The 20,281-nt window shown below is 30.7% G+C and overlaps 1 protein-coding gene across 1 annotated transcript in view; it reads right to left on the reverse strand.

The window, feature by feature from the left end:
* Window positions 1–20,281, reverse strand: part of LOC142318961 (venom carboxylesterase-6-like) — a 34,204-nt gene that overhangs the window by 9,073 nt on the left and 4,850 nt on the right. The window contains exons 2-6 of the mRNA XM_075355675.1: window positions 12,727–12,873; window positions 7,589–7,739; window positions 4,934–5,119; window positions 3,545–3,741; window positions 1,332–1,485 (exon numbers count right to left, since the gene is read on the reverse strand). Of these exons, the coding sequence (XP_075211790.1) occupies window positions 1,332–1,485; window positions 3,545–3,741; window positions 4,934–5,119; window positions 7,589–7,739; window positions 12,727–12,873 (835 nt within the window). The remainder of the gene's footprint in view (window positions 1–1,331; window positions 1,486–3,544; window positions 3,742–4,933; window positions 5,120–7,588; window positions 7,740–12,726; window positions 12,874–20,281) is intronic.

The raw sequence follows: 20,281 nt of genomic DNA on the forward strand, positions 1-20,281 counted from the left end.
AACGGGAAAATTTTAAATATTAAAAAAAAATTATGTAAAGTTACTAAATTTTATTTGATGTTGAAAATATGTTCTATAAGAGTGGAAATTTCAATATACATTACTTTTTAAAAATTACTTCACTTAAGTGTTCATTTTTGCGTATACGTTAAGTCGATTCTGAAAATTTTGCATGGTGCGGCGCAATTTGTTCTCCGGGATGTTGACAATTTCCTCTTCAATCTGTATTTTGAGCCAGGCAAGGTTTCTTTGTCTAGTCTGATAACAACGCTCTTCAGATGTCCTCATAAAGAGAAGTCGCAGACTGAAAGGTCTGGAGACCGGAGCGGCCAAGCGATATTAGCGGTCCTTGAAATTATGCGATTCCCAAATAAATGTCACACTGCTGCCAGAGACTGTCGGGCAGTGATTGAGGGATCCGTCCTCTAGAAATCAGGTTTGCTGAAAGTCAAAATTTGGAAGAAAATGAAGCCCAGGAGCAAAAAAATGTCTCTAGCATGTCGACATAACGTTGAACCGTCACAGTGACAGCAGAGACACCATCATTTTCAAAGAAGTAAGGTTCTATCACCCCACGACACGAAACCGCACCTCATACAGTAAGTTTAGCGCTGTGGAATGGACGCTGGTAAAGCTGAACGCGGATTGTTAGTACCCAGTAACGGAAGTTTTGCTTATTCACGTATCCATTTAAGTGAAAATGGGCTTCATCTGACATCCAAAGATTTTCAATAAAGTAAGCATTCTCATTGATTTTAGACAACAGTTTTTCACAAAATTGCAGACGCAATATGCAAATCGTTAGGTTGGACAATTCGAATATTTTAAAGATAAAATTTCACGTTCTGGAGTGTCCTTTGCATGTCCAACGTCCGAGCTCCAATGACGCGGCAATTTTCCGCACCGAAAGCCGAGAACTTCTTACTGTTACAGCTTTCACGTCATAATGTTTTCTGGCGTACGTACAGACAATACACGCCCACTAAGTTTTTTCAAAACCCTTCAAGTGACGAACCCGAGTTTTGATTGCGTGCAAAAAAAAGAACTTGACCACGGGACGGGATCTCATAAAGTCTCCAAAACACTCTTTGTGCAGCTGTCACTCTGTCGGTAAAACGCCTTTAAGAGAACCACACGCTCTATACCGTTCCACTACTCCATCACAGAACCGAATGTCCGTTACTACCCTACGGCTTAACATCTTCCTTTCACGTATGGTACACCTACAGGGCTGCCAACATCAAATTCAAAACTTCCCGTTTCTCTACGCCATCCATATATTTATTAGAAATATGTTAAAAAAAGACATAAATATTTTATAATTCTTTTACCTGCTACTTTGTTAGCTGCTTCATCTGAAGTAGCTCCTATTATCATAGGTACATTTGAGTTGGACGTAAAACTTTTAACTGTTATAAAACTTTCGTCACCTTCTCGTTCAAAAACTGGTGTGTATGGCATTATCGGATCCTTTCCTTCCCACATCTTAAATAAATACAAAAATTATCATTAATTATTTGATGAATTCGTACGGTTCTGAATCACATACATTTTGAAAATTAGTAAAAAAAAGTTACAAATATTTGGTGTTATCGCTTTTATGATAACAGATATACATAATTACACTAATAATTCCATGAGAAATGAATGAAAAGTATAAGAAGTTCTGTAATTTTCCAAACTTAGTAAACCTTGTTTAACACTTTGATAACTGACATTTCAGATACTAAAATTTACCAAAATGCTTTGGTAACATGGGTATTTAAATAAATTTAAAATACGCATTTGCCTAAATTTGGATTCTACAGCATCACAAAACAGTCGATTAGCAACAATAAGTCTAGCCGAGTATTAGCCGAAATGTTATGGAAAAAATATTCGGAAGCGCTGGGTTTAACTTATTTATACTAATGTTTATATACTCATGGAAGTATCTTCTTTTTTAAAAAAAATACTGTCTTCTACTTATTTAAAAAAAAATTAAACGAGATTAGAAAAAAAAAGACTCAATATTTAGCTTAAAAATATGAAGCAGTTTCTACTTCTTCATGAATTAATCACGAATCACTATTATGCCGTGTAAAAATGTAAACTAATTAATAATAACAATTGGTGCTACAAAATACATCGCAGCCAAAGTTAGAACAGTAGAACTGCCGTTCCGCGTCCACCTCATTAATTTATAAAATAATTTTAAATCTACGTCTATCATATCTCCACAATTCTATTTTAATATTGTTATAGTCGAATTCGTGTTGCACTGAATAGACTTAGATTGAATAGCACCTTCAGTCGGTCCAGTAATGAAGCGAAATACTCCCTGGTGGCAGTTCTACCTTTTTCCAGGTAGCCTATGGGCACCAAACTACAAGAATTAAAAAAAAAAACTACAGCCGTGACTTTTCCTGCCGATGGAATCGTTTTCGTTTTCTTTGGCTCACTTTTACTACCTACTCCCACCCATTTTTTGGACTGCGTTTAGTCTCTGGCCCTTAATGATGAATCTATGTTTCATCTACTGTTATAATATGTCGAATAAATTCAGAGGAATAGCTTTTAAATGAGTCTAAACATTATAAATGTTCAGTCGAATGCGTTTTTAATCGACCTTTAACAAACTCGGCACCCACTGAACGAAAAGGTTTATCATACCCAAAATATGATTTAAATTGTAATGGTGCAGTAGACTCGGTCTGTTGAGATATTTGCTATGTCAAGTAACTCTCGTACCTTCATTCGGCAATCATTTAATACATCATGGTGTATTTTTTTTTTTTTTATTTCTTCGGACGTAACGGTTCAAGTGTGTATATGATCTTGAATAGATGTACGATGATTTTTAAATTTAGGAGCCCATTTTTTTACCAAAAACGAAGGTGAAAATTCGTTTTAATGTGGAATCTTTCTCTTTTTCTGTTTAGCCTCCGGAACCACCGTAAGGTATTACTTCAGAGGATGAATGAGGATGATATATATGAACGTAAATGAAGTGTAGTCTTGTGCAGTCTCAGGTCGACCATTCCTGAGATGTGTAGTTAATTGAAACCGAACTAACGGTATCCACGATCTTGTATTCAAATCCGTATAGAACTCTGGAATTCGAAATCAGGTGATTTGTGATGACGAGTTCACTACTAAACCAACCTGGTGGGTTTTTAATGTGGAATCTAATTCTATCTATGTCCGTCTTGGTAACATCTTTTAAACCAAAGTATAAGTTTATTAAAGTAAAGTTTACTACAATTCAACTTGATTTTTACCTATTTTTAGGAAATAACAAAACTTGTTTGCTTTACCTGATCGCCACAAAAAAACAACTAAACGCACTCTTCTGAAACTTTGCAACACGCCATCTAAAGGATCATAAGTGACATATATCATAGTAATTTGGTGATACTTGCGCCATCTTTGAATCGGGCTGTTTTATTAATTTAATCCGTATTTAAATATATAATCATTTAAACGTAGTATAATTTACCAATAAATCTTTATTCGCTTAAGAATTTCTATTTTTATTATTATTTTACTTATGAGATTTACTTACTATAAATTTTAAACCGGTTTCAACCAACAATGGAGCTGGTATGTTTGATAGACAAGCAGCAAGTTCTTTTGTTGAAGAAGTAGAACAATTAAGCTTTTCTCCTGTTTTCATTACATACCGTGAAACTTTTCCTGGAGCTGATATCGCCCATGGGCTATCAGCTGCTCCACTCATTGCTATTGCTCTATGAAATAAACCTAGAAATGATAATGAATGATATATTGATACAGTGCCAAACATACAGAGATTTTAAAATATTTATTTGATAGATGAATTATTGTTTTGCCTAGTTTCAAAACTAGCCTCATTTTGAAACTAGTCTGCAGTTGCTTACACTGCAGTGTAAGCAGTTATCTTATTTTAGCCTTAATGAATAACATAACTGTATAAGTTTTTGTCTATGATTATCAGCAACGAAAAATGTTTTAAAACATTTTAAACTATTAACTGAATTAATTTTTTAACATAGAGTTTTTAAATGATACATTATAATACTTTCAGTAGCTCTAATACCCATCTTTAGTCATTGGTGCTGTTCTAAAACTAGTTTCAAGAGTATTTTGAATTAAGAAGATATGTATGGTATTTAGAATGTGGTAAAAAGGTGTACTAGATTTGAATTGTGACCTGCTTATTTACTGTTTTATTTGTTTTGTGCTTTTATATTTTGCAACATTGAAATGAGTTAAAATGGGTCTTTATTTGTGAATGAATAAAATACCAAGGTATTTGTTGTTAATGCTCATGAATTTGTGATTTGGGTCTATGAGATGGTGGTAAATGTTGAATATGTTGATGTAAAGGGCTAATAAGTATTTATTGCATTTTCATTTGAAACTGTGTGCTGTTTGACCAATGTGTCTGAGCTGTTCGATTTATGTGTTTTAAACTGCATAATGCATTCAGGTGTTTTCTAACAGGACAATAATTTTCTAAATGTACTGTATAGTAATAATATGTGAAGTATAATGAAAATCTTTCTGTGTTTTTCATGACTTTTACAAAATATGTAGTCAACATCCAAGAATTCAGATAACAGAACGGCATGTCCAAATAAAAAAACACATGTATATACATAATGAGAGAGTAAGCATAAAGAATAATAAAACAAATGTTACAGCTTCTAAATTACTACACAAGATTTTTATGATCATAGATTTAGTTTTATAACTTTCAGGAAGTCATTATAGTTTTCTTAGATTCCACAAATACTGAAGAAGCTTCATGTCTCTGGGATTTTCATATTATTTTTTCAATAATAAATTTGTTAGTAAATAACTGTTCATTATTGTTATAATTGACAATAACTAGTTATAAATTAAAGGTATCACACCATCTATATCTGTTGATGTAGTGTATTATTAGTTTTTGTTTTTATTTAACTATTACCTTTGCTCTGTTGTGAGAGTGTGTGGTAATGTGTACTTGATCCACCGGCACACACACCAAATATTGTTACACTATCAGGGTTACCACCGTACGATGCAATATTTTCTTGAATCCATTTCATAGCTAAAATCTGATCTTTCAAACCAAAATTACCAAGAATTTCTTCGTCTTCAGTGCTTGCAAATCCTGCAAAATAATTTTTTCTAATTTTTAATATTTATCGATTGAAATTATAATTAAATTTATAAATTTACCTTTTGTCATTGAAGCTAAAGAATTAAATTGCATTGCTACACTACCAGCACAAAGTCTAAATATTATGACAATATCAGGATTGCCACCATAAAATGCTATATAATTTTTAAACTATTTTAGTGTTAGTACTTAGTGTTTTAAATCAAAATTATCCAGAAATACTTTATCTTCTGCACTTCAAAATCCTGTCAGACTTATTACAGGTATATTAAATTAACAGGTGTACAGCTAGTGCAGTAAAATATAAGCATAATGTGATGTAAGAATTTATTATAATATTTACAGAACAAATGGATAAAACCAGACTTAAGGGGGAACTGTTTTATATCTCTGTATAAACACGAACTCAGCAAGATGATTATTCAAAATAGTGGGTGAAAGAAAAGAGTAATCCGTGAATCATCAATAATTAACCCTTTGAAATATTTAGACTATTCACAAAGTAGGAAGCTTAATTCAAAAGTAGGAAGCATTGGAACGATTAGCAAAAGTTTGTTTAAACAAATTAACTCATTAACAAGTAATCTAACTTCCAAATTTCATTAAAAAATAGTTGAAAAACTATATTACATTTAAAATGTTTTTAAAAGACTTTTGGAATGCATCCAAATAAGAATGGCTGATTGAATTTTACTAAGAAAGGTTAACGAAAAATCTCAGTAAACTACTTTTTTTACAAAAAATTACCTAAATAATTCTGCATAACTGGCATTATGAGTTGATAATTCAATATGTATAAATTAAAAATTTATATTATGTAATAATATGTGAAGTATAATGAAAATCTTTCTGTGTTTTTCATGACTTTTACAAAATATGTAGTCAACATCCAAGAATTCAGATAACAGAACGGCATGTCCAAATAAAAAAACACATGTATATACATAATGAGAGAGTAAGCATAAAGAATAATAAAAAAAATGTTATACCTTCTAAATTACTACACAAGATTTCATTGTTATAGCAGCATATATTGCTATAACCGAGAAGGTAAAAATTCCTACTAAATTAACAATGACTAGTAATGATTATTACTAAGGACTTTTACACAAAATAATAACCCAATAGATTTATTAAGAAATATTCCATTCCTTGCACACAAAATTCTATTTAAAAAAAGATATTAAGACCATAATAAATGTTGCAGTGATTCAACCCTACACAAACATCACACTTTTCTAAGCAAACCCATACATAATTTGTATTAGTAATTACAGGAATGAACTTAGTGTGGTTAAGTCACTGAAAAAGAATAGCAGTAGCATGTTTCTAAACTAATCAAGAAACTGCTATGAGTTAAACTGTTTATAAACTGTAGATATATAAATACTCTTATAGTATAGCTATATTATTAAATTATAGTAATGTGCACAGGTATATTTTTCAGTGTTTATTACACAGCATATTGTTATTTATGATGATATTATTTACAGAAAATATTTTAGAAATGATAAAATGTTACACAACTGGTAGGTGTAAACATTTTTATAATTTTCAGTCTACTTTCAAACAATAAAACACGAAGAGAGTTTTAAGGAACACTTTACTTTTAATAAACATGAAAGAGACAGCTTTTTAATTACTTAACCTAACAAATCAACCTTTTAAATCATGAAAAGTTATGAACACATATTCATAACACATACATTTACTAGAAAGTATGTAAGACTATATTAAAAAATACTTTTTGGGTAGTGTTCAGTTTTTCAAGAATTAATTTTTTTTTTAAAGATTGTTTAAATTTACAAAAGATAAATGTAACAAAGAAATTTAACAAAAAAAAAAAATTCTTTATTATTGTTGTATTTAGACTAAGGTTAATGTTCATGTAAAATTATGTCATCCAATATTCTACTATAAAAAAATCTGATTTAATGTATGTATGTGTGATAAGTGTTCAAAATAAAATGGTTATAGGTGACCTGAAACAGGAGTCCACAAGTAACTCCTAAAATTAACACCATCATCCTAACAAGCATTCCATGCTGATTTTACTAGGAAAAGTGAGGACTGAAGTGGTTTTCTGTTGTCTTCTTCACTGAGAAAAATATTTGGTTGCATGTCAGCATGTCAAGCCCACAAAAATATTGGTTATATTCAATCCTATAATGCAAACTTCATTATGTTCACCATACATGAATGAATTCTCAAAAAAGTAATTCTAATTGGTCTCTGTAGTACATCTGTTTTACAGGCATCACAACCATAAGAAAGGCTGAGACTGTGTAAAGTGATGGATGAAGTACTACTTAGTGAACAATATATAATATATGCTACTTAAACTCAGCAGGAGAAACGTAGTTCTGATTTCATACAGAATTTTATTAACATATATTTTGTAAAATGTTACTAACATTTAAGTTCACTAATTATATTAAATACTATTTAGTGTTTACATACCAAGTACTCCAATTCTGTAATTTATAACAACCAGTACAATGTCTTTGTCGAGTAGCATATCTGGTCCATATATGTCAGATAAACAGCCTCCACTCAGAAATCCACCTCCATGTAAGAATAACATAACAGGATATTTGCTTTCTTTTGATGCCTGCAATGAGTAAGTGCAATATACTTGTGCATTAATTTTGTTTACAGAATATTTACTTCATAATATAGCAAGGACTGACATATCCCTCCATCAAGGTACAATTTTTCTCAAACTGAATCAAATCAGAGTAATCTATTGTTAATTTTAATTAATTGTGCACTAGCATATTATGATTAAATTTTCTCATCCCAGATAAAATATATTTATCTTTACTAAGAATGTATAAAAATTATTTTACACCTACTTATTTTAAACCTAATGATAAATAGTATTAATATTACGGAATCAATCAATTAATTCTCTTTCTTCTTTAAGGTAGAAGGTCCTCAGTGATTAGGATGTCTTGAAATTTAGCTATGTCTTACAATGAAAATACAGTCCTTGAAAGAAATTGAAACTGAGACTTTCAGTTTTAATGGTCAGAGATATTTAATCTAATGATAATACCAAATAAAAAATATGGTCTTATATGATTTATTGTTTTTTCCTTTTAAACTTGCATTCAAAATGAGATTACCTCAGTTGAGACTTTTATAAAATAAGAAAAAAAAACTGATAGTGTGGTTCTCGCCCTTTAAAACTTTGACTGATTAATTATGTCATGATATTAACCATTGTCAGTGGTCTAATACATGTTTAACATTTGTAAAAATTATTAAGTTTTCACACTAATTTTTTTTATTAAAATTTTGATAGCAAAAAGATATTTCAAGGGTAACATTGTTTAACATGGAAATTTCATTAATTTTTGAAGGAATGGAGGACTTTTTAAATTTGTAAACTATTATGGAACCAAACAAGATGTGAGATTTAAATTACATTTCCGTTAGTAATCATTTAATTCAAGTCAAAGTAAATATGATAGACATCTTTTACTTGATTTTTATAAGGAGAACATCCATCCATATGTAAAATATTATCAAAAATTATCTGTTAGATATGGAATTGTTTTTTCAAATTGTTTTAAAGCACTAAGAGTAGAATTTTTAAATTGATGTTTATGACTACTTTGTAGGGGGTGGGCGGGAAGTTGCTTTACATTGTAATAAATCCATCTTAATCAGGCTCTACTTCTGCCAGTTCTCACCGCTGATACCACTCACTGCTGTTGGAAAAAGTGAAGAGGAAAAGCCGTGGCGGGTATCGTCCGGTTTGTTTATTCATGGTGGGATGATCTTAGCCATAGTCGAATGTGAAACGATGGTGGATGAAAGTGCGTTCACTGTTAAAGAGTGTTTCTTAACTTTTGTTTAGGTTCACAAATGTCCACACATTGGAGGATATTATGAAAACAGTGGAGAACATTATGAAAGATTTCATTGCGTATTTTGGGAAACTGTCAAGATCATGGCAAACATTATGACTTGGCAGAAGAGGGTTTTTGTAACAAGAACTGTTCTTGATGCATCACGCAGTGGAAGGCTGAGCACTCGAGCTGAGATGTGTACTGCTGTGGAGACATCAATTCAACAATCACCAATGAAATCAGTGCACAAACATTCTTCAGAGTTAGACATTCCAAGATCGACAATGCAAGACCATATGCAGAAGGACTTGAAAATTAGATGTTTTCATTCAGCCACAGTTAATGAGTCGAGTAACAATGACTTTGATTACACGTTTATGCTAGATTGGACTTGGGTCACAAGAGTTACCGGCCCCATTGCTTTGGGTCATTGCTTTGGCAGTCAAGGTACAGTTAAGCTTTGGTCAGCTCCATTGCTTTGGTGTGCTGAGATTGACCTCAGCACAACTGACAATCCACATTGGGGTTTTGTCAAAGAAGAGATCAGAAAACCAAAATATGTCAACAAAAAGCAGCTCCAAGATACTGTTCGATCAGTATTTAAAATGATCACCCCTGATATGGTGCTGCAGATGAACAGCCAGATGTGGAGGTGTATACAGCTGTGCTTTTAACATGGTGGAACCCACAATTATGTTTTAGATCCATAAAAGGTAAGTTGCATCTATTCTAATGATTTCATAACTAGCACAAAGTGACTTCCCACCTATCCGTACAAGTGTTGCATGTGCGAAGCTGAGTCTGCTAATGGAGTAAGATGTGTAATTATTTCACATAATCTTTGAAAAATGAGAATTGATTTAACGAATTCATTAATATAAAAGTTAAGATAGTGATTGAAGGTATGTACCTTTATATTGACAGAGGCTATGTTAAAATGAAATAGTTTGGTCAGTTTGTTGTTTGAAAACTCCTTTGCAATTTGATTTCTTGAAACTTGGTTTTGTTTGTGTAACCCGAATATACAGTATACATAAGTCATAACTGTAAAATGTGTCTAAGCTCAAATTATACTTTATATAAAAATATTACTTTTTGAAGGCAATCAGTATTTTTATTTAGACTTAGTATCTTGTGATTTTTTTACCATCCCTTTGCAAATTTTCAATAGTTGGAATTGGTTTGATTATTCTTCAAACAATTCTATATAGTAGTTTTTTGTTTGCATTCTAGTATATTTAAAATAAAAATTGTTGCAGGCAGTAATACATCTTTAAATAAGATCTTTGTGGACAACTTAAATAAATAAAACAGTTAACTAAAGTGGTTAAACCATAACCTCTATCAATTTATAGCTAGCCGAAAATGATAAAAAAAAGTTTATTGAAAGCCAATGTAAGATTAATTAATAGTGCTCTAAAAAGACAAGATGCTGCACATTTGCAGCAGATTGGTTTCAGAAACACTTGTTAAGTTTTAGATGGAGTAAATGTGAAAGAGTGATCTTATGTGTAGCTGCCGAGACAGACTGAAAATGTTGGATGGCACTAGAAGTGAAGAGAACATGTATTTACTCTGCTGGCAGCATGAAATGATGCAGAAATCTCTCTTTCACTAGATCAGTGCAGTTCAAGAAATTCATTAAGTCTATCCAAGAAAGACAGCAGCTGCTATTTTGGGATGAAAAATGTTATGAGAAATTTACATTTATGTCATTCTAACTAATATCAAGGTACCTGGCTGAACAATTTTGTAAAAATATTTGAAAATGCACCAGAAAATCACATCACAAACATACTAACAAAGTACCAAAAAGTTAAGTTGAAACAAGAACTTACTTCACTCAATCAAAAAACAAGAATATTTTTTAATAAAGAAAGTATATTTTTAAAGTATAATAATAAAGTAAGAGTAGAAACTAATAATCAATAATAAATTAACTACAACTATTAACTATTACAACTAGAATTCTATACAGAAGAATTGAGAGGAGAGTGGAAGAAGTGTTAGGAGAAGATCAATTTGGTTTCAGGAAAAGTATAGGGACAAGAGAAGCAATTTTAGGCCTCAGATTAATAGTAGAAGGAAGATTAAAGAAAAACAAACCAACATAATTGGCGTTTATAGACCTAGAAAAGGCATTCGATAACGTAGACTGGAATAAAATGTTCAGCATTTAAAAAAAATTAGAGTTCAAATAAAGAGATAGAAGAACAATTGCTAACATGTAGTAGGAACCAAACAGCAACAGTAATAATTGAAGAACATAAGAAAGAAACCGTAATAAGAAAGGGAGTCCGACAAGGATGTTCCCTATCTCCGTTACTTTTTAATCTTTACATGGAACTAGCAGTTAATGATGTTAAAGAACAATTTAGATTCAGAGTAACAGTACAAGGTGAAAAGATAAAGATGCTACGATTTGCTGATGATATAGTAATTCTAGCCGAGAGTAATAAGGATTTAGAAGAAACAATGAACGGCATAGATGAAGTCCTACGCAAGAACTATCGCATGAAAATAAAAAAGAACAAAACAAAAGTAATGAAATGTAGTAGAAATAACAAAGATGGACCACTGAATGTGAAAATAGGAGGAGAAAAGATTATGGAGGTAGAAGAATTTTGTTATTTGGGAAGTAGAATTACTAAGGATGGACGAAGCAGGAGCGATATAAAATGCCGAATAGCACAAGCTAAACGAGCCTTCAGTAAGAAATATAATTTGTTTACATCAAAAATTAATTTAAATGTCAGGAAAAGATTTTTGAAAGTGTATGTTTGGAGTGTCGCTTTATATGGAAGTGAAACTTGGACAATCTGAGTATCTGAGAAGAAAAAATTAGAAGCTTTTGAAATGTGGTGCTATAGGAGAATGTTAAAAATCAGATGGGTGGATAAAGACAAATGAAGAGGTATTGCGGCAAATAGATGAAGAAGGGCAGTAGTCAAACAAACTATCCTTAAAAATGGATTGTACCCAAAAATTGGCCCTCACTGTAGCAATATCAGTATGTTTTCATTATGAAGAAGTTAAAAAAAATCTGTCATACATTTGTTGAATTGATGTCAAATCATGTATGTGAAGTGATTAAGAATAAAGGAGGGACATTTGAATTGATAGATAATCACAAATTGTACAGGTATGATATTTTTTTTTTAAATATAGTTTTATTTTGTTAAATAACATCTGTGTTCAGATTAATAATATGCACAGTACTGTACATATTCATTACATATATTTACTACACTACATATATATTCTTTATTCACTACACTAACTGAAAACTCACTAATATAAGAAATCATTAATGCCCAAAATAAGGAAAAATAGCTTATATTTTCTTAAAAGTGAATGCTGCATTAAGAAGCTTTTATTTATTTTATAATTAAAGCTTTCTTTTTTCTATGTAGTAATAAATTTGTTTGCTTTTCAGATCAATTACCTCGTAAGAAAATTTTTTTTGGTAGCTTTTGATCAAAGGTAACCACCATGAAAATATGTTATGTTCCACTTGCTAAATCTATCATCACTCATCATTAAGTTATAGGTAAACATTTATTTAAATTTGTTTCTTTGAAATCAGATCTTAAAATTAATTTCTTTCTAAAAAAAAGTGCTACTACATATTAAATAACTTCAAAAATAATCATATCTTGTATATTTATAAAGTACAATTTTTAAATTATTATTATTATTATATTTATAAATCTAGTAGTAAAAATTGAAAAACAAACTCACATCAGGTGTATATACATTCAAATAGAGGCAATCCTCATTTCCTGTAATTGGTTCTGGTGATCCAACACCTTTACCTGTTTGTGGACAAACAGGAGGATCAGCAGTTCCATCACGAACAGAGGACCAAGTGCCAAATGGTTCTGGATTCTGAAAAAGTGTTTTTAAATTGTTAATAAATTAATTTTTATTTTTGGATAAATCCAGGACTTATAAAGATACCATTTGTTAAAAAATGCATTTATAGTTACAGCTGGCTAACACCAGATTACAATGATTACCTTTTTTTTATGAAAAGTAAATTTTTGCATCCAATCAAAAACGTAATCAGGATTTGAACCCAGAACCTTCTGAAAGAAATCTAGAGCCACTACTACACTGTCACGTATGTAATATTACAGACACATTTTATACTGACCTAAATATAGTTACTATGGTTTATCAGATTTTCAAATCAACTTTGAAACTCTGTAAATACTCTAATGTCTGGGGTGAGCTTGCTTGAACTTCGAGATAGTGCAATTGTAGTCACTAGACAAGGTTCTTAAATGGGGTCCTGCCCAAAAATATCGAATGAGATTAGATCAGACAAATAAATGCATAAGAATTTACAATTGGTTTGCTTGATTAGAAAGTTGTTTAATTAAATTTATTACCAGTAAAATTATTGTTATTAATAATAGAGTACTGTCTTGTTTCTGTTTAACAAGTTGCCGTTGTTTAACAGTAACAGCAACCATTATTTAATTTTATTTTATTTCTATACTTGAGAAATCAAATGAAGAAATATTCTGTTATTAATAACTGTATTGTTTTCTTCATTGTAAAAGTGGTAAGATAACTGTAATAAATTTTTTATAAGAATTCATGAAGACAGAATAATTTGTTGTACAGAATAGTGAACCACAATAAGATCTTGAAATTATTAAATATAAATGACTTGCTTTCAAAATATCAGAACTTTTTCTTCCATAAGTACTTTTGGAGCTAATTAGCAACATACTGCTAAGGTGCTGGTATGTTTTTGTTTATGCGTAAGTTCATATATAGCATTCACAAACTAACAAAAACAGCAATCCAGGAGTATATAATTTTACTACAATAATTCCACTAAATACTGTACTGAACAGATTGGATGCATATTTACTGACAGATACAAAGAATATGTACAGGTGCTATATATAGTACAACAGAAACAGATGTTTAAAAAACTTATAGAAGCAGGGTCGCATATTAGGACATTAACCACAACACACACATTTTACATGTAGCATGTAAAATCAAGATATCAATATTTTATCACCTACATTAACACAAAATGAAAAAAAATACATATTAAACAAATAAACATTGTATACATCAAAAAACTGAAATGAAAAACACTGCATATAATTCAGTTATATACTCAGAAGTTTCTAAATCCTTTTAACAACACTGTTACAGTAATTTCACTGAAGACAGTTTAATCATCCCTGAAAAAACGTGCTGAAAAAAATTTTTCAATATTTTCTTGAAATTAAGTCATTTAATATTAAATCTTTTAAAATGTAATAATGTCTTTTTCAGATGTTCAAAACACATCTCTGCTGTAAAATAAAACAATAATTAACAAATGCCAGTTAATTTTTTTTTTTTTTTTTTTTTTTTTTTTAGAAGTAATGAAAAACAGTCTTCAAATCAAACTTAGTTGAGTAACAAAAATGATTAATTACCTGAAATGTTCAAATAAGAAATAACATCTCTGCATAAATATTATTCTCTTTAGTTTCCTTCATACCCTTAAAAATAAATTACAGAAAGCATGCATTTAAATGCATACATAAAAAGATTTCCTACCTATTATAAGGTTAACACTATTAACAAACAACAATTCTAGCAATAACAACACTGAAGAAGCTAATTAATTAGCTTTTAAATTTTATCCATCACTCTGCTGATGGCTATGGTCCCATCCACCAGAATGTGTCTTTTCTTTTTCTGTTTAACCTGCGGAACCACCATCAGGATTACTTTCAGAGGATGATATGTATAAGTGTAATTGAAGTGTAGTCTGATACAGTCTAAGGTCGACCATTCCTGAGATGTGTGGTTAATTGAAATCAAAGAACACCAGTATCCACTATCTAGTATTCAAATCTGTATAAAAGTAACTGCCTTTACTAGGATTTGAACTTTAGAACTCTTGACTTTGAAATCAGCTAATTTGCGAAGACGCATTCACCACTAGACCACCCCGGTGGGTTATCAAATATGTCTTCGTGATTAAAAAAATCTTACTTAAGTGTTACCTGCTAATTAATCAAACTACCATTCCCTTCACTTGTTTTTTTTCATTAATGTACATACATTATGTTACAGTAGTTCTTGTTCTCATTTATTTGTTCTATTCCTTAAGAATACTTTGTTCTCCAAACAGAAAATCCCTTTTTTTAGTGGAGTTCAACACAACAATCACAGTTTGTAAACAGATAGGTGAGGCAAGCAACAGACATAGGACATGATTACACCCTCTAGATAGACTGGTTCTCATCATTTTTCAACTTCTGGCTAAGGACCAGTGGGCATCGCAAGGTTCATCTAACCATTGTCAACTTTTATGTGATAAGTGAAACCTGTAACATTTGCTAATGATCTGTGGCCTTCAAGTCTTAATTCATAGGTATAATAACTGATATTTCTTATGTTTAAAGGAGACCGTGTCAGTGGTATGCCATATCAAAATAAGTTTCACCAAATTTGATTGCTTAAATAAACAGACGATAAGATATTTGCATGCATATCGAAGGTGCTGGTTGGGATTTGATGAATTTTTAATGAATCAATACTAATGTAGTAGCTAACAACTTATGTAATTGATGATACTTAAAAATAACTTATTTATAACTTTAAAAAAAAAACAAAACAAACACTTCATAGCCTGTTTGAATTACATTTTAAAATAATTAAAAAGATTATATTTTGTGTAATTAAATTTTTTCTTAAAACATTTTTGCGACTGACTATAATTTTTCAATACTCATTACATTAGAAAATTTAAAATGCTTTAATACAAAATAGAGTCTTTCTCTGAGAAAATTTTTAGTACTCTACAGTAAACTGTAAATCAAACGAATAAATAATTTTAAAAAAAATCGAAATCTAACGATATTACAAAAATAAACATTACTAAGGTATCAAAGTGTAATTAATTCATTGAAATAATAGATTTAGTTTTATGTTACTGAGATTAAATTTAATAAAAGTGTACAAACATTTCCACACTAAATACTAAAGACTGTTTCTTAAATTTAACAATGCTACTAAAAATATTCGTAAAAACTATGAAATACGTATTTATTGTAAACATATTATTAGTATTTTATAACTAAGAGTCGAAAAATATGTAAGCATAAACTTATTTATCATGGGCATAGGTAAATTATATCTTTCAAAACATGTTAAAAATAATGTAACGAATTGGATGTGAGTATTTATTCGTGAAGGTCAAACAGGTTTTTTTGCGGAAAAAAATCAATTTCTGTTTATATTCTAAGAAATTCTATTAAAATACTCGTTTGCAAGAATTTAAATTAATTTTTTTGTTTATTATTGTATACAGTAGAGTAAATATCAAATAATATAATTTATATGTATACGGAATGAAGTGCTGAAATAAAACTATTTGCGATGAAGACAAGAAGGTTTTTTAAAATAGCATTTTTTTTTATTCCCTAACCTTGTTTCTCACCTAACCTAACATAAAACTTTTCCACAATGCGAAAGTTATTCACCAACCGGTTATTATGTAATACGTTAACAGAATTAAGACATAAATATGTAACATTTGAATACATAATTATATTTCGTTTTTTATTGTTAAAAATAATTTAAAAATACATCACATTTATATGTTAAATTCAGTGTAAATGATAAAATATAAAATCTCCAAGAAATGTTTTTAAAAGTTTATATAGTATTACAATTCTTCATTCTTTTCAACAGGCAATTAATTCTAAACAATTCTACTTGGGGTCATTTACCGTCCAACCGATGATTTGGCAACTGTACAAATGTATAGAACACATATACAACGCACTCTGTATCTATAGTTAAAAAAAAAATCAGAGGTGAAGGTTTTCTAAGATATTTGTTTCATTTTATTGTATTGTATCATTTTATTGTGTTGTATCATTGCTTGTTGTATTGTGTCATGCTGCACGCATGACACAATGCTGACATTTGCTGACTGCAACGACAGCAATGACGTTTGCTGACATGCAATGTCAGCATGTGTCATGCAATGTCAGCATGTGTCATGCTGATCATTGTTACTTGAATTTTATAAACAATTTAAGATTATCACTTCCGATAGATCAGATTACCGTATGGTAATCTGATCTATCACTTGCGTCCAAATTATATAATGAATCATTTTTAACTAAGACCCTACCTATTCGAGTGATAAGGAAATTTTCTCATACAATTTTACATGATAAAATTAAGGATTACTAAAAAAAAACAAGACCGGTATGAACTTGGTAACCTAGGTGAAAGACCTGTGTGCTCTTCTTTCAGCACTTATTTTTACTAAGGAACCTTTTAATTTTCCTTAAAATAAAGGTTACATTTGGTATGAAAATCCATTCACATGCTTTCAAAAGTTGAAAAAACACACAATTCAGTAATTCATATATATATATATATTTCCAATAAGTGGTATTACGTAATCGTAAGTACTACTGTATAATATTTATTAAAAGTGTAATACATAACAATTACAGCTATAAGTGGCCCGACTACATTTTTTTTTCTTGCCTTCAGCTTGATGAAAGTTGAAACAGTTCATTTAAGTTAATAGTTTGAGTGATTTCCTACTAAATAGAGTTAACAATCTCAAATCTTTGTTTCTTGTAATCGAGTTTATCTATTAAAAACAAAATCAAACTACCATTTACAAATTTTACGATTGTAACATTGCATGTAAATAAATTGTTGACAAGTGTTTGCAAAGCTTAGAAAAAACTATCGATCTTACAGAAATAAATTTCACTGGTTATGTTGTTTTTTGTTTGCTTGGCATTTCTCCCGCCACCACCTCATTCGGTCGCCCTAAAGCAGAGGTTCCCAAACTTATTTTTACCACTTTCAAAATTTTGCTGGTTCCGGTGGACCCCCTGCAGCTAGTGTACTAGCTCCGGTGGACCCCCTGCAGGTAAGTACTTACTAGTTTTTCCGACACTGGCAAACGCTAACATCTATTCACCTTACTTTTCTTTTCGAAATTCCGGAAACAAATGAGTAACGTTTATCCTTGACAATCGTATTTATATTAGTGAAGAATCAAACAAGTTCATGCAAGATTGCTAGCACACACACCACAAGTCGTATTTCGTCCCTTTGCTCGTCTGAACAAGTGTTGTGGACGGCAGCGGTGGCGCTTTGCAAGTCTCGACACGTTCGTTGTACTGAATATGGAATATGCAAGTTTTTACAAGTAACAGTCGCTGAGCTTCTCAAAACATTATCTGCCTAGATTGATACGCAAAATCAAGCCAACATTTTAGTTCTTCACTATCGAAACCAGATGAACTTTCGTGGACCCCCGCTTACGAATTATGAACCCCCATTTTTTGTCACGCCAACGTAGACCCCCGTCGAGTCTCCCGTGGACTCCTGGGGGTCCACGGGAGACCGCTCACTTGTCATATATTTACTAACTGGTTATATTGTTGTAATGAAAAGTTACACAAACGTGAAGATTTGCGAGGGCATGATAGACGGAATAATTTATTAGTTGTGTATTTTTATGTTGGTCGCACTTCTTGCTATCATATGTCCATTGCTCAATTTATAATTAACGGCAGAAGCCGATATATTTTCGTAAAAATACTATGCTTGTTTTTATCACCTAATCTACTTGGTGACTTCTATCATTTGTAAATTAAAAAACCTAAATTAAGTAGGGCGTTAAGTAGCCGGAAGATAGGAAAATATGTATTTTCTATCAGTGAATCAAGTTTTAAAAAAAGGTCAAAAATCGTACATTGGGAAATGGTCAACTTATTTATTTTTAAATAATGTGATGTATAAATAATTAATAAATTACTCATTTTCAAACAAGCCTCCGAGATATACCTTCAATAGTTTTAGGGGGGAAAATGCAAACAAGTTAAGAAAAAAAAGTTACAGACGATTTGTGAACTCAATTTTTTAATCCAACCATTTCATCAGAGATATTGAAAAAAAGAGTATATATATATATATATCTTATACATAAAGCCAAAAATTTGTTTCTTTGTCCGTCTGTTTGTTTGTTGTATGTTCTCGCATCACGCAAGAACAAACGATCGAAAATAATTTTAAAAAAATTCTGTGTACTTTAGTTAACATAGCTACTACTGTTCTGTCTTTTGTAATTTAGATTCTTTTTCAGGTTTCTACAAAGTCTGAATTCTTTAATTATTATTATCAAAATTATCCTCACAACCATGACGGTAACGAACATTGCAGCACTCCAGGCTATTCGGTAATGGCAAGCAAAGCAAGCTGGAGGGAGGCCCGACTGGGTAATACATACAGAATATTTCTAAAATGGTGGGCTGGCTATACTTTTTCGGATTCTACTTGTAAAACTAAAAAAATATTCTTAGAAAAATGGAATTTCTGCTTCGTTCTCCCCCTGTCCGCCATTTTGTTATTTTTATATAAAGATTTATATCTCAAGTTTGGGTAAAGGAATCACATTAATATTTGGTAAACGTCTTGGTAATAAAATTTAAAATTATCAAAAAATCAGGGCTTAAATACCTTCGATAATGACAAAATGGGAGCCATTTTTTTTTCAATCTGCTTTATCTCCATAAATATTAGTTTTATCAAAATGTATATTATTGCTAAAATACTAACCTTTTTATTTAGAACAAAATGACGTTTTATTTTTTAAGATCGGTTAACAAGTAACCGAGTTATGGCAGAAAATTAATGTTGTAATTTTGTGTCTGTTTTCATGTCCTCCACTTAACGTACAGTTAGATGAAATATTAACTGTTTTATTTATTGTTAATTCTAGTATAGTAAATTACTATCAAATTAGGTAATAATTTTGTCACATTAACAGACCTAATAATTAAAAAAAAAATAAAACAACTACCTGTGATAATCTTACATTAATTGTTGTAGAACGACGTTAGGTGTATTTTTTCTTTTTTTAATAAACAGTTAACAAGTGTTAAAAGTTATAAGAGATGTTCGAAGTGTCCACCATTAGAAATTACACAAGTATCCAGTCTTTTTCGGACAGATTGTCTTAACCGTTCAAAAATTCCGGGAGTATTCCTAATTTCTTGAAATCCATTTTGGATCATTTGATGAAGATCTTTAATGTTGAGTATTGGAGTTGAATAAACAATATGTTTCAAATGGTCCCACTGATAAAAGTCCAGAGGGTTTAAGTCAGGTTATCGGCAGGCCAGGGCACTGACCCTCCGCGGCCTATCCATTTTTCATAGAAAGTTTCCTACAGTAAATCTGCTACCAAATGAGTGAAATTTTGATGAAGCTCCATCGTGGTGAAACTACA

This window comes from Lycorma delicatula, chromosome 2 (assembly GCF_047948215.1).
Source record: "Lycorma delicatula isolate Av1 chromosome 2, ASM4794821v1, whole genome shotgun sequence".
Classification (NCBI taxonomy): Eukaryota; Metazoa; Arthropoda; class Insecta; order Hemiptera; family Fulgoridae; genus Lycorma; species Lycorma delicatula.